We start from the raw sequence: 12,133 nt of genomic DNA, 5'->3' as shown, positions 1-12,133 counted from the left end.
GCTACCATGTTTTAGCTGTTAGTTGAAGAACTTTTTTTTATTGTAAAAGTGAATCAAAGGAATTTTTAGTAGAAACATTTTTCACTCTTTACAATGAATAATAGATTTACTGATTTTTAGGGAAATTTCCTATAATCCTTTTTCATTTTTTTATTATTAAAGTGTTACTAAACCATGGAAATCTCATATTTCCATTGGGAAATATGATATTTACTTGTAATCTATTGTCATGTAATAGATTTACAGGTACGCTATAGATTTACTGATTTTTGGGGAAATCTCTAATAATCATTTTTCATTTCCTTACTACCTAAACAATGGAAATTTCATATTTTCGTGTAATCTATTTTTATGTAATAGATTTACAGGTTCCCAAACGGCACTACCCAAACATTGAAAATATGATATTTACTTGTAATCTATTGTCATGTATTAGATTTCCAGGTACCCAACGTCGGCGCCGTTTGGATACCTCAAAATATATTCTCTATGAAATATATTAGTGGGGATACCTCGAACTATATTCTCTATTAAATATATTACTAATGTAATACATCATGTGCAAATAGATTGTGGATAGTATTTAGATGCAGCCTTGGAAATACATTGTTATTGTTTTGCTATATCTAAAAGAATATGGGAAATGCATTACCATCCTTTTTTTTTTCTTTTGTTTGGCTTTATACCCAAAACATGATTGAGAATACAATCCCGATTAGTATGTAGCTTAAACTTTATAATTGCATCAGGCATAAGAATTAGCCACATCTTGCGTCTTAACTTGAAATCACATGTTTTCAAGATGTCAACACTTTGGAATAACATATTTTTATTATAATAAGCCATCATATTTTTTATGTTTTCTTTTTTTGTGCTAAAGCCTTTCGATCATCGCTCTCTAGAAAACTTCCATAAGCAAATTCAAAAGAAAAAAAAAAAAAAAAAAGTTTAGAAATTTGGCTAGTAACCTGGAAGGCTTTATGACTAAATGAGATGTATTGGAGGAGAAATTATATTGGGGCATTGGAGGAGATTGGAGAGATAAATTAATTTAAAAAAGTTTTTTTAAAAAAAAAACAATTCAAGCACACTGATTTGACGATTCTTTGTAAGTGAACTCAAATATTCAAATTTATCAGCAAACAATAGCAAAAAAAAAGTAAAAATAAAGTCAATAAAATAAACAGATTGATCATAGTAGACAACCCAAATCCATTTTTTTTGTTTTGGAACAATAGCTGTAACTGTGATTAGAGAACAAAAAAATTAATTATTGTATATCAATCTTAGCAGAGAACCCAAATCCGTTTATTTTTTTTGAGGTTTAGCTATTGGTTTCTGGGTTATTTTTTTTGAGGTTTAGCTATTGGTTTCTGGGTTACGGGGTTTTTTTCTTGTGGTTTATTGGGGGTGAATAAGGGGATTTTTGAGTAGCAAAAATACGATACACATCTTAAAAGATTTCTAAAATTATTTATCACCTCATCCTTCACCTCTCGTAATAAATTTACTGGTTTTTTTGGGGAAATCGTGAGTAATTTTTTTCCATTTACTTACATTAAAGTGTACCCAAAGAATAGAAATGTCCCAAAGAAGACAAATGTCCCGTGTAATCTATTTTCATGTAATAGATTTCCAGGTTCCCAAACGGCCACTTAGTGTCTATTCAACTATGAACTTGTCTTTCATAGACAAATTACAGATGACAATAATAGAGATAAATCTTATATTATACCCAGACTTACCATAAATACAAGACATTGTATCTATGTTTTCCAAATATACAGATTACAATAAACACTTTCAATATTAATTTGATAGACAATATAGTCTTTTCTTTCACACGATATACAACTAATTTGTCTCAAATTTGGTACTGTTTGAAGACAATCGAATCCTTCATATGATTATTGTGCATATTTGTTTGATTAAATGAAGATCGGATGCAGATTTCCCCAACGTTGTTTCTAAATGCTTGCGCTGATCCAAAATTGAAGATGCCGTTCGATATTTGAGTCGATTATGATGAAATTGAAGTGTGGTTCTTGATTTACAAAGTTTGAGTTCTCAAAGGTAAATTTATTTATGACTTTTTATGTTGTTTATTACTCGAATGTGATAGTGTGTTAGGGTTCCGCCTCTCCTTTTCTAGAATTGTTACCTCAATTTTGAATCCAATTTCTTCATATTTCATTAAAAAATAATCTTAATAAACCTACCTACTTTATTATGGATCTAATTTAATGGATCGAGACCCAAAAAATCAGGGATTTTTGGCAAAACTTTAGCTCGGTTTTAGGGTGGTTTATGAGTATTCGTTCTTTTTAAAAAAAAAAAATTAACTTGATGCATATGGAGAATTGGTATTGTTTTCATTTTTTATAAATTTCTTGAGTTTTATCTCATGATTTTACAAATTTCAAGGGAAAAAAAAATCGATTTTTTTGAAGGATTTTTTTAAGGGTGTGGGTTGCAACCTAAACATCCGATTAAGTTGGACCTCCAAATTTTATCATGACATGTAATTTTGGCCTAAAATATTATTAGGATTATCTGAAAACCTTTTTTTATAGCCAATTATAAAATTTTAAACTTTAAAAATAGTTAAAATCAAGTAGATCTATAAACATATGAAAATCTTGAAAAGTGACGGTTTAAATAATGTGTTGCAAGATGCGCTATTTTTGAGACTCAAAATCTTTTTTTTTTCCTCCATATTCATACATCTCGATGTCGAGATGATCAATTAGGGGGTTTTTCAACATTAAAACAACCTTTTCCAATAGATTTTTGAGCTGCATTTTTAATTCTAAATTTAAGGTTGCAACTTTATATAAACTTTTTCCTTTTTTTTTAATGTTAAAACATCTAAAATGGCTATGGATTATATATTTTTTTTATTTAATCTTATATATGGCAGTGTTTTTTATTATAGTTTTTCACTTAAATCTTTTTATGAAATATTGATATATTAAGATGGATCATTATTAAGATGGATCATTTGGATATTAGAATGAATATCGCAATATGTTATAATTATATGATAATAATACAAATCTTGTAATTCATTTATAAATTCATTTATTTTCTAAATTATACAATTTATTGTTTCAATTATAAATGTAAATAATTTTTTATATATATTAGAAGTTATTACAAAACAAAATTTAAAATTATTCATATTTATATAGAAAAATAATCATAAACTAATAATTTTAATTCTAGAGTATAGAATTATAGTATTATGGTAATAACCATAGCACTCATGTGTTTTACAACCCCAATGGTACGGCCACATAAGTCACTTGCCTTGTCCTTGATGGCATAAACAAAAGTCGAGTGTACCTCAATATCGACTTAACTACCTGCCAACTTGGATTATACAAAAATCTGATCATTATACGATAATAGTACAAATCTTGTAATTCATTTGAGGATTGTATATAATGAGATCATTTATCTTTAATACATGAAGGTCACAATTACTTACAACTATCTGATGTAAAATTTGATAGCTTTGGTGTATCACAAAGTTCAAGAAAATTTATTTTGAACTTTGAGCTTCGTCAATGAAATAAATGCAGCCACCTAATTTCACTTTCAAGGGTCAATATTAATTGTGACCACTTTTGGTAAAGGTAAATGGTCTCATTATATATTTTCCCATTTATTTATTTTCTAAAAGCATATATCAGTTTCTTTTTTTTTCTTTTTCAAATTTTTTTTTGTTTGACATTTTTTTTTATATGTTCCTACAATACAGTGTCGCCTAAACTAATTTTGACTTAGGTAATCTTGCGGCATCAAGTACAAGTTGCAAGTTGAACCCAGACTAATAAGATAAGGATAATTTACACAAGCACACATGACAAGAATGGAGTACATAATCTTATTTAATGGCTATTTTTGCTATACACATTTTGTCCTACACTTTAAAGGGTGCCCCTCAAGCCAAGACAAGGAGCTACGTAGCCTTGAATATATATGCCTACATATTCACCCTCATTTAGATTGTGCATGGCCGGTACCATATACTGACCTACCAATGGGTGTGACAGTTACCCTACGGTAAGGTTACATATTTAGTCAACCCACTAGTGTTTATGTATTTAAATTCAAATATATAGTGTCAGTACATCCATCTATTTTGATACGAAGTATGACCATTATGCAAGCCTATCTCTCATCGCAACAAAAACAAAAACAAGTAACATATTGTCCAACGTTGCACTGGAAAAAGGCACTTAATCAGAAGTTTGGTTGCAACAATAAAACTGCATCTACAATTTACTTCCAAATGAAGATGGAATCTATTGGATTTTCACTCATTTTTGTGTTATGGGTACTTTGCATACCTTCTAATATCTTATAACGTCTTCGGTAAATGAATCGTGAGAAAAGTGGCCAAACCTTTTTGACAAATATTTCGAAATTAAATCAAAAGAAATGGGTAAAACGTTAAAGGTGAGGTTTTTTATAAGGTGCCCACTTTATACTTATACTGTAGAAGAAAGGCGTACCTCTAATATATAATTCCGGTGTGGGAAACTTTATGATGCTTGAAAATCTATTTTTATTTTTAATTATGAAATCTCAAATATAAAAAATGGTATGGACCAAGCAATGCTAAACATACTTCACAATCTAGAAAATACACAGTCCAAATAATTTGCTACAAGATACATTATTTTTAGAACTTAAAATCCACTTTTTCTTCATATCTATATATCTTGAGGTGGTCAATTGTATGGTTCTCTGATGTCGGAACACACTCTTTTAGAGGATTTTTAAGGTTCACCTTACTTGAATAGTTTAAATTTGCAACCTTATACAAACTTTTACGTGTTAAATAGTTATTTCCAGTACTTAATAACTTAAGGGAAAGTATAAAATGAGACTATTTATCTTTTATACAAAGTGGTCACAATAATCTTGACCATTGGATGTAAAGTTGGGTGGCTACAATCAGTGCTTGTAAAATTGAACCGGAACGGTTAACCGGACATGGGGCCAGAAGCGATTTAATAGGCCTAACCGATAAACCGGCCAATTCAACCGCTCTATCCGGGTAAGCCCATACGATAAGAAAAGTGTTAAAAAAATAAAAAAGGTACAAAAAATAATTCTATTAAAATATGAAAAGTATATAAAGAATGTGATTAAAACAAAACACAATCAAATGAAGTTGAAAATTAATGAAAAAAATGGATTTTAACGAATCGATTTATACCTAGAGGTATTTTAAATTTTTTAAAGAAGATGGGAAAATATAAAAGTATCATTGACCAAAATGTTTTTTAATCTTTACCATAATGTAAAGAATATTAAAATAGTGTTAAAAAAATTGACTTGACCAACTCTTTTTTTTAAAAGAAAATGAAGGAAAATTAAGTTATATATAATATTGGCTATTCTTTTTGTCAACTAAATAGTAAATGGTGTATTGGACAGTGGGTCTAATAATAGATGACTTGTTTCAAGTTCGATTTGACATAAATTCAAAGTAGTATCATATCTAAAGTTTAAAAATATCGGTTGATCACCAAAACTATCCAAAACCGGAACTAATTTAATCAGGTAGTTACCAGTTAGATCGACAAATTTTGCGAACAATGGCTGCAATTATTCCATTCAACAAGCTCAAACTTCAAAAGTAATTTCTAAAACTATGTAACAAATACAACTATCAAATAATTGTGAAGAATTGTGACCACCTTGTATAAAAAGTAAACAGTATCTCTATTTACAATCCCATAACTTAATATCTTATTTGCACTTTAACAAAATTCCCTTTTCCTGCAAATCGGTTAAGGACGAGGTATCCTTTTCTAGGAGGTGGGTGGTATTCAAATGTCACTTGATGGTTTTTTCTCCCGAGAAGATTTAGATTGAGGGAAAAAGCCAATGATCACTGTCGATCAGGAATTGGATGGCCATTGTTGATGGTATCAATGCCAAACCTTTTGTTCCTCCAAGGGCCTGACCATTGCTTGGACTCAGATAACCCTAGAGACGCCATCCGATAACCCTAGAGAGGGCATCCGTTTTAAGGGTATAGTTTGTATAAGGGCTGAGGCCCTAAACAATAAAAAATAAGGTGCACGTTCTAGTGTTGACAGATGTCATTTTGCTATAAAAAATATTTATGATGGCTTGAGAATTTATTTTCATATCTAATTATAAAATTTAAAGTTTCAAAAATAGTGTAAATCATGCAGATTTACGAACACTTGAAAATCGATAGCCTTTATAATTCATTATAAAATGTATTATTTTTAATACTTGAAATTCATTTTTCGTTTACGCCCATGTATGTCAAGGTTGAGATGATCGATTTGAGGGTTTTATGATATCAAAACAACTACTTCTAATAAATTTTTTAAGGTGCGTCTTTGTTTGATTATTTAGGGCCTCAACTTTATATAAACTTTTTTCTAGTTCTAAACAATAAAAAATACAGGAATTTCTAGCGTTTCACATTGAGATGGTTTGTTAAGATGTTATGTGATTTTAAAAGCAATATTTTTCTTTGAATATTGATTTTAAAAATCAACATAAACGATATGTATAACTTTGAGAAAATGACAATTTACCAACTCTTTTTCTTGGATTACAAACTTTCCATGGCATTCTTACAAAGTCGTGGATATTTTTTGTTTTCTTTTATTTTGAATGCCAATTCCCCTTTCAAAACTATATGAAATACTATTTAATTTTTTCCATCATAACTTTTTCTGCATGTTTATTTTCAATTATTTATGTTTTATGAGATTTGAGATAATATTGGTTTGTGTATGTTACAAAGGGGAAAGATTTGCTTTTGATTTGAGAATATATCTGTTTTTATTGGATCCAGTTTGAGAGGTACTACTAATATATTTCTCTAAAGGGTGCAGTTGGCATACGGATGCATCCCGTAGCTGTAGAGGTAAAGTGCACCTTCAAATTTTATCATGGTATATAATTTTGATATAAAATGTTCTTAGGATTATCTCAAAATCTATTTTTATATCTAATTATAAAATTTTAAATTTCAAAAATAGTTAAAATCCAGTAATTCTATAAACATATGAAAATCTTGAAAATGGACAGTGTAGATATGTTGTAAAATACACTATTTTTGAGACTTAAAATCTTTTTATTTTTCATGGTCATACATTTCGATGTCGAGATGATCAATCAAAGGAGTTTTCAACATTAAAACCACCTTTTTGACGTGCATCCGTAGTTCTACATTATAAGGTTGCATCCTTTTATAAATTTTTTCCCTCTCTCAAACGTGAAAAAACAGCAATATGTGCATTTTTGTGGTGTCGTTCGCTGCACCAATGACAGACTTGAAATTATGTATAAAAACCATGCTAGTGCTTTTTTGACGTGGACGGGTGCACAAGCACCCTTTTGGTGGTTGAGATTTGACAAGGCCAAATCTAACGGCTAAAAATCAACTTCAGGATGTTATTTTTTATTTAAATAATATATTTCTTTGAATTTTGGGGGTGTGGGTTCATTTTTTTAAATACAACAAATAAAAATGATAAAAAAATGTTTCAAATATAAATATTTAAAATACCCTTGAATTCATTTGGATCAATATCTTTATTTAAAATATTTTTTATTATTTTTACTCAATTCTAATAATTCAATTCTAATGAAAAAAACAGATAAAAAATTAAATTTCAGATCAATATTATTTTTAAATAAAATCCAAAAATAAAAAATACGATTTTTTTTTTTGGCCGGTTGAATCTGAACCATCAAAGGATGCTTCAGCCTTTATAAGTGTCCACACTCCACAGCTTGTGGACGCAATACCAACCCGTATGTGAAACCAAAAATCATTTTATCACGTTTAAGTCTTTTTCTTATGGTCGGTAAGCTGCTTTATTCACCCAAGAGAAAACGGTACGCTGGTTTGGTTTTATATTTAGAAGTAAGAATCAATTTCAACCACGAATCCCTCCTTACCCACAGATTGCTTTTTAAAAGGGAAAACTAAGTTATTCAATGACACATCAGTGCTGATCCTCAAAACCCATCAATTAAACTAATTTATATACTTTCTCTCTCATACACACAGTCACACTGGAATTAGATGTCCACATGTTGAGGTCAGGGTAAATGGACTTTCCTCGAGTCAGAGTAATCTACAATTTATAAAGAAATTAAAAAATAATTAAGAAACAAAAAATTGGGCGACTCTAGGGATTTTCCATCCCAAATTGTCTTCCTTCAATCCAGATCTGACCAGGGAAATTCGGAGTCGCATTGTTATTCAGAAAGTTGTGAGATGGGCAGTGTTATGGGAAGTATGAAAATAACGAAATAGGAGAGTCTTTGAAGGCAACACTTTAATGGTAGAAAGGGTGATTAACAATGTTTTACAACACTCTAATTAGAGTTGGTTAAGTATTACCAAAGAATGTCAAGGAATTTCTCACATAGATGTAATATGAAATCTGCACAATCTTATTCATCTTTGAGTAATCAGAAATAAGCATGTGGGTAGATGGATACCACCATTGGAGGAATCTTTTAAATTGTACTTCGATAGTAGTTCTTATGGGAATCCTGGAAAAACAGGTATTGGGGGTGTAGTGAGAGAAGCCGGTAGAAGAATAGTAGTTGGTTTCTCATGGCCTTTGGGTCAAGCCGCAGCTAATTTCACAGAATATGTAGCTTTGTTGCAAGGTTTGAAACTATTTAAGGACAAAAATGTGGGCACCTGCTGCGTGGTAGAAGGAGGTTCTATGGATGTCATCAATTGGTGTTCTAATAAGCCGAGAGTTCCATGGACCCTTAGGCTTATGTGGTGTGAAATCCTAGACTTAACAAGATGTCTCACGATCTCTTTCCAGCATGTTTATAAAGAAGCTAACCTTTGGGTTGACTTGTTGGCTAAGATGGGAGTTTCTTTGTCTTCGCTTTTGGTTTCAAGTCATGTAAATATGTTGTAATCTTTTTCTGAAAGCAATAAAATTGTTTAAAATTTATATAAAAGGAGGAGGAAGTAAGAACAAATGTCAACCACAAATCCCTCCTTTGCCACTACTTTCATTTTAAAAGAGAAAGTTGTATTATCCAATGACACATCATTACTAATCCTTAAAATCCATCAATTAAAAAAATTTAGACTCATTCTCACACACACATTCACACTGGAATCGGTTGGGCTAAAAGGACTTTCCTCAAATCAGAGTTCAATTTATAAAGAAATTAAAATATATTAAGAAACAAAAAGTAGGCGATTCTAGGGATTTTCCGTCTTAAATAATCTTCCTTCAATCCAGATCTAACCAAAGAAATTCGAAATCGGATCAGCGATATTTCTAATATTCATATATAATGATATCAATCCAGGAAATTGAGTCCCCTAAAACGTGCAAGATAGCACTTGCTTTGGGCCTAGGCCATTGAATTGGTTGAGATGTGAACGTATACCAACTCTTACATGAAAATCATTCGATTTAATGTGACAAGCATTACTTTGGGTTCTAAAATAATTGAGGCTCGGGACCTCCTCAATCTGCACCTTTTTATTTATATATTTTTATCATTGTCATTTTGCACGCATGGCCAAACCACATCCACCAATTTTTTCCTAAATACCGCCCACTACTTTTAAATCCTTTCCTAAAGAATCAAACCAGGCTCACATCACCTCAAAATACCTTCCTTTCTTATCTATGCCAATCAACAAAGCAAAAAAGGTTTCTACTCCCGTAGGAATATACTGTCCATCTACTCCCTCAGACAAAACTCGGAATATCTTTTGGATCCCAAATGTTGGAGTGTCGTCTTCATAACCCGCCAATGAACCTTGATAAAAAAAAATAAAAAAGAATTTTAAAAAATTAAAAAAAATCCAATTTTTTCCTTTAGAAAAAATCATCTACTTATAGTTCGATGGATCCCAAAATTGCAACTAAAAAAATACTCCCAAGCAAGTGTTTTGCCCGACGGAGTAAATATATAGTATGCTTCCGAAAAGACAGGGGCTAGTCATGATATTTTATTTAAATGGCAAAAGGCGGCATTTCTACAATTACCCCAAGATACGCTTCCAAATCTTTTGATTTTTCCTTTCCAAATCTTTTCTCATTTCCTAAATTCAAGCCTTTATACTTGGACAACAAAAGAAGCCAAACCCCCAAATTACAAAAAACCAATATGAAAAAACAAGCAAGGATGTATTTATTTGAGGTCCCAACAAGAATGCCTAATCCTATCAAGTTCTAATGGCCACGACACACAATTCCTCCTTTCTCACCCTCTCCCCCCTTCCTTACCCGGTTCTCTTCATAGTCTCACTTGCGTTGCTCTTCTTGGGGTTCTCATCGTGGCTCTCATTCGAGGCGGTCTATGAAAGTGCGGTCGAGCAGGCGAGCTTAGCCTTGGCTTTGTGCCCTATCCTTCTCTTGCTCGCGGTTCGTTGGCTCTCGTCTCTCGAAAACCATGGCCAAGGGATTTTTTTCTCATCAGATAGGAGACAGACGTATCGGAGTGCTCAACAAAGTGAAGGTAGTTCTCCTTGGGGTGTGATGGCCTTCATTGTATTGCTTCTAGTCATGCTTTCTTACCAGTCCACTTTTCTTGAGAAGTGGTTCCCTTAAGCTTGGGTCGCCTGAAAATTAGATACTGTTTTTGGATATTAGTATTTTCTTTTTCTTTACTCTTTTTTTTTTTTTTGGTTGACAAATAATAGTGGTATTTTTTTAATTCCATGAGGATTGCCTGGTTTGTGTGATCATGTTCCTGGGGTGTTTTAGTTGTAACTGCGGTTGTGATTGTAAAGTTCAGTTCGAGAGAGAGAGAGAGAGAGAGATCGAGAGAGAAGGGGAGGTGATCGGACTTTCCTTTCTCGGGTAAGTTGATTTCCTTTTTCAGATATGGCCGTTTGGTGGTGATACTAAAGTGGCCATATATGCAAACTCTATTTGAAAAATAATAGCGGTTTAAAAAAATAATATTAATACATAACATAGACCGGTAAGCGTAACCGGTCAGATTGCCAACAGGTGGTTTGGCCAGGTTTGTACCCAACCTATATCCACCGAGTATACCCGACACGGGTCTGGGCATGGGTTCAAGGTTTGGACATGCGGATAGCGTCCGGGTCCAATAAAGGATACCCGGATAGTCCTTGGTCCGGGTACAAGTCGTGCTATAACCGATCTGACAAGTACCCGGGCCCCAATTTTAGTTTACCCCAAGTTCAAAGCCCTAACCCTTAAATCGTTTCAATACTTTTCGTCTTCTCCTAATTCCCCAAATGGCCAAAACCAATCGCCATCTTCTCTCTCTACAATTCTCTTTCTCTCAGTTTCTTAGAGACATAGCTCTCTTTGGATCTCGAATGTCTCTCTCTTTCTTTCCGTAATCGCTCACCCCTCAAAAATTAGTTTTTTATTGTTCACCATTGTAAGCAACAAAAAAAGAAGTTCATAATGAGGGTAGTAATGGACTCGACCTGACCCGTGACCTGATGGGTCTGGCCCGGGTCCAAAACCGAATACATTCGGGTCTGGGTTTGCTTGGACCCGACCAATTGCCACCCCTAGAGAGAGAGATAGAAGAGAATGGGAGGTGATCATATTTTCCTTTATCGAGTAAGTTGATCTTCGTTTGGTGGTGCTATTAAAGTTGCGATATATGCAAACACTATATGAAAAATAATAGCGGTTTAAGAAAATAATATTAATACATAACATAGTTATCAACACCGGGCCGGACTGGCAAGTCTAACTTGTTATATTGCCAACCGGTGCTTTTGCCGGTATTATATAGAGTAAAAAAGGGATTGGTAAACAACCGGACAAAACTACTTTTTGACCATTTTTGGGTAGCTTGATTGGCCGTTTTGATCAGTTTAACCATCCAAATAAAGTGGGTTTTTTAATATATCATATATTTTTAATTATATTTATTTAAAATTTTTAAAATTCGGCAAAACCAGTTTGACTAGTAATTAGATCAGTTTCGATTAGATCAGAGCCCTCACTCAATTGACGACTGATCCAATCCAGATAATAATGATATAGAAGACATTTTTAAGAACCCATCACAAACGTGTGGCACCATAAATCAAATTAATGGAGAACATTCTAGAGTGCGTTCTAAGTGCACTTGCACA

At 32.3% G+C, this 12,133-nt stretch overlaps 1 protein-coding gene across 1 annotated transcript; it reads left to right on the top strand.

The window, feature by feature from the left end:
- The first annotated feature begins 10,238 nt into the window (after nucleotides 1-10,238).
- On the top strand, nucleotides 10,239-10,613 carry LOC148780590 (uncharacterized). The gene has a single exon (XM_088847826.1). The coding sequence runs from the start codon at nucleotides 10,239-10,241 to the stop codon at nucleotides 10,611-10,613; it is 375 nt and encodes a 124-aa protein (XP_088703952.1).
- Nucleotides 10,614-12,133: the final 1,520 nt, after the last annotated feature.

This window comes from Amborella trichopoda, chromosome 9 (genome assembly GCF_054954075.1).
Source record: "Amborella trichopoda isolate Santa Cruz 75 chromosome 9, AtrichopodaSantaCruz75HAP2 v2.0, whole genome shotgun sequence".
In the NCBI taxonomy this organism is placed as follows: domain Eukaryota; kingdom Viridiplantae; phylum Streptophyta; class Magnoliopsida; order Amborellales; family Amborellaceae; genus Amborella; species Amborella trichopoda.
Note: the sequence above shows the minus strand (reverse complement) of the source record. Positions and strands in the feature narration are given on the sequence as shown.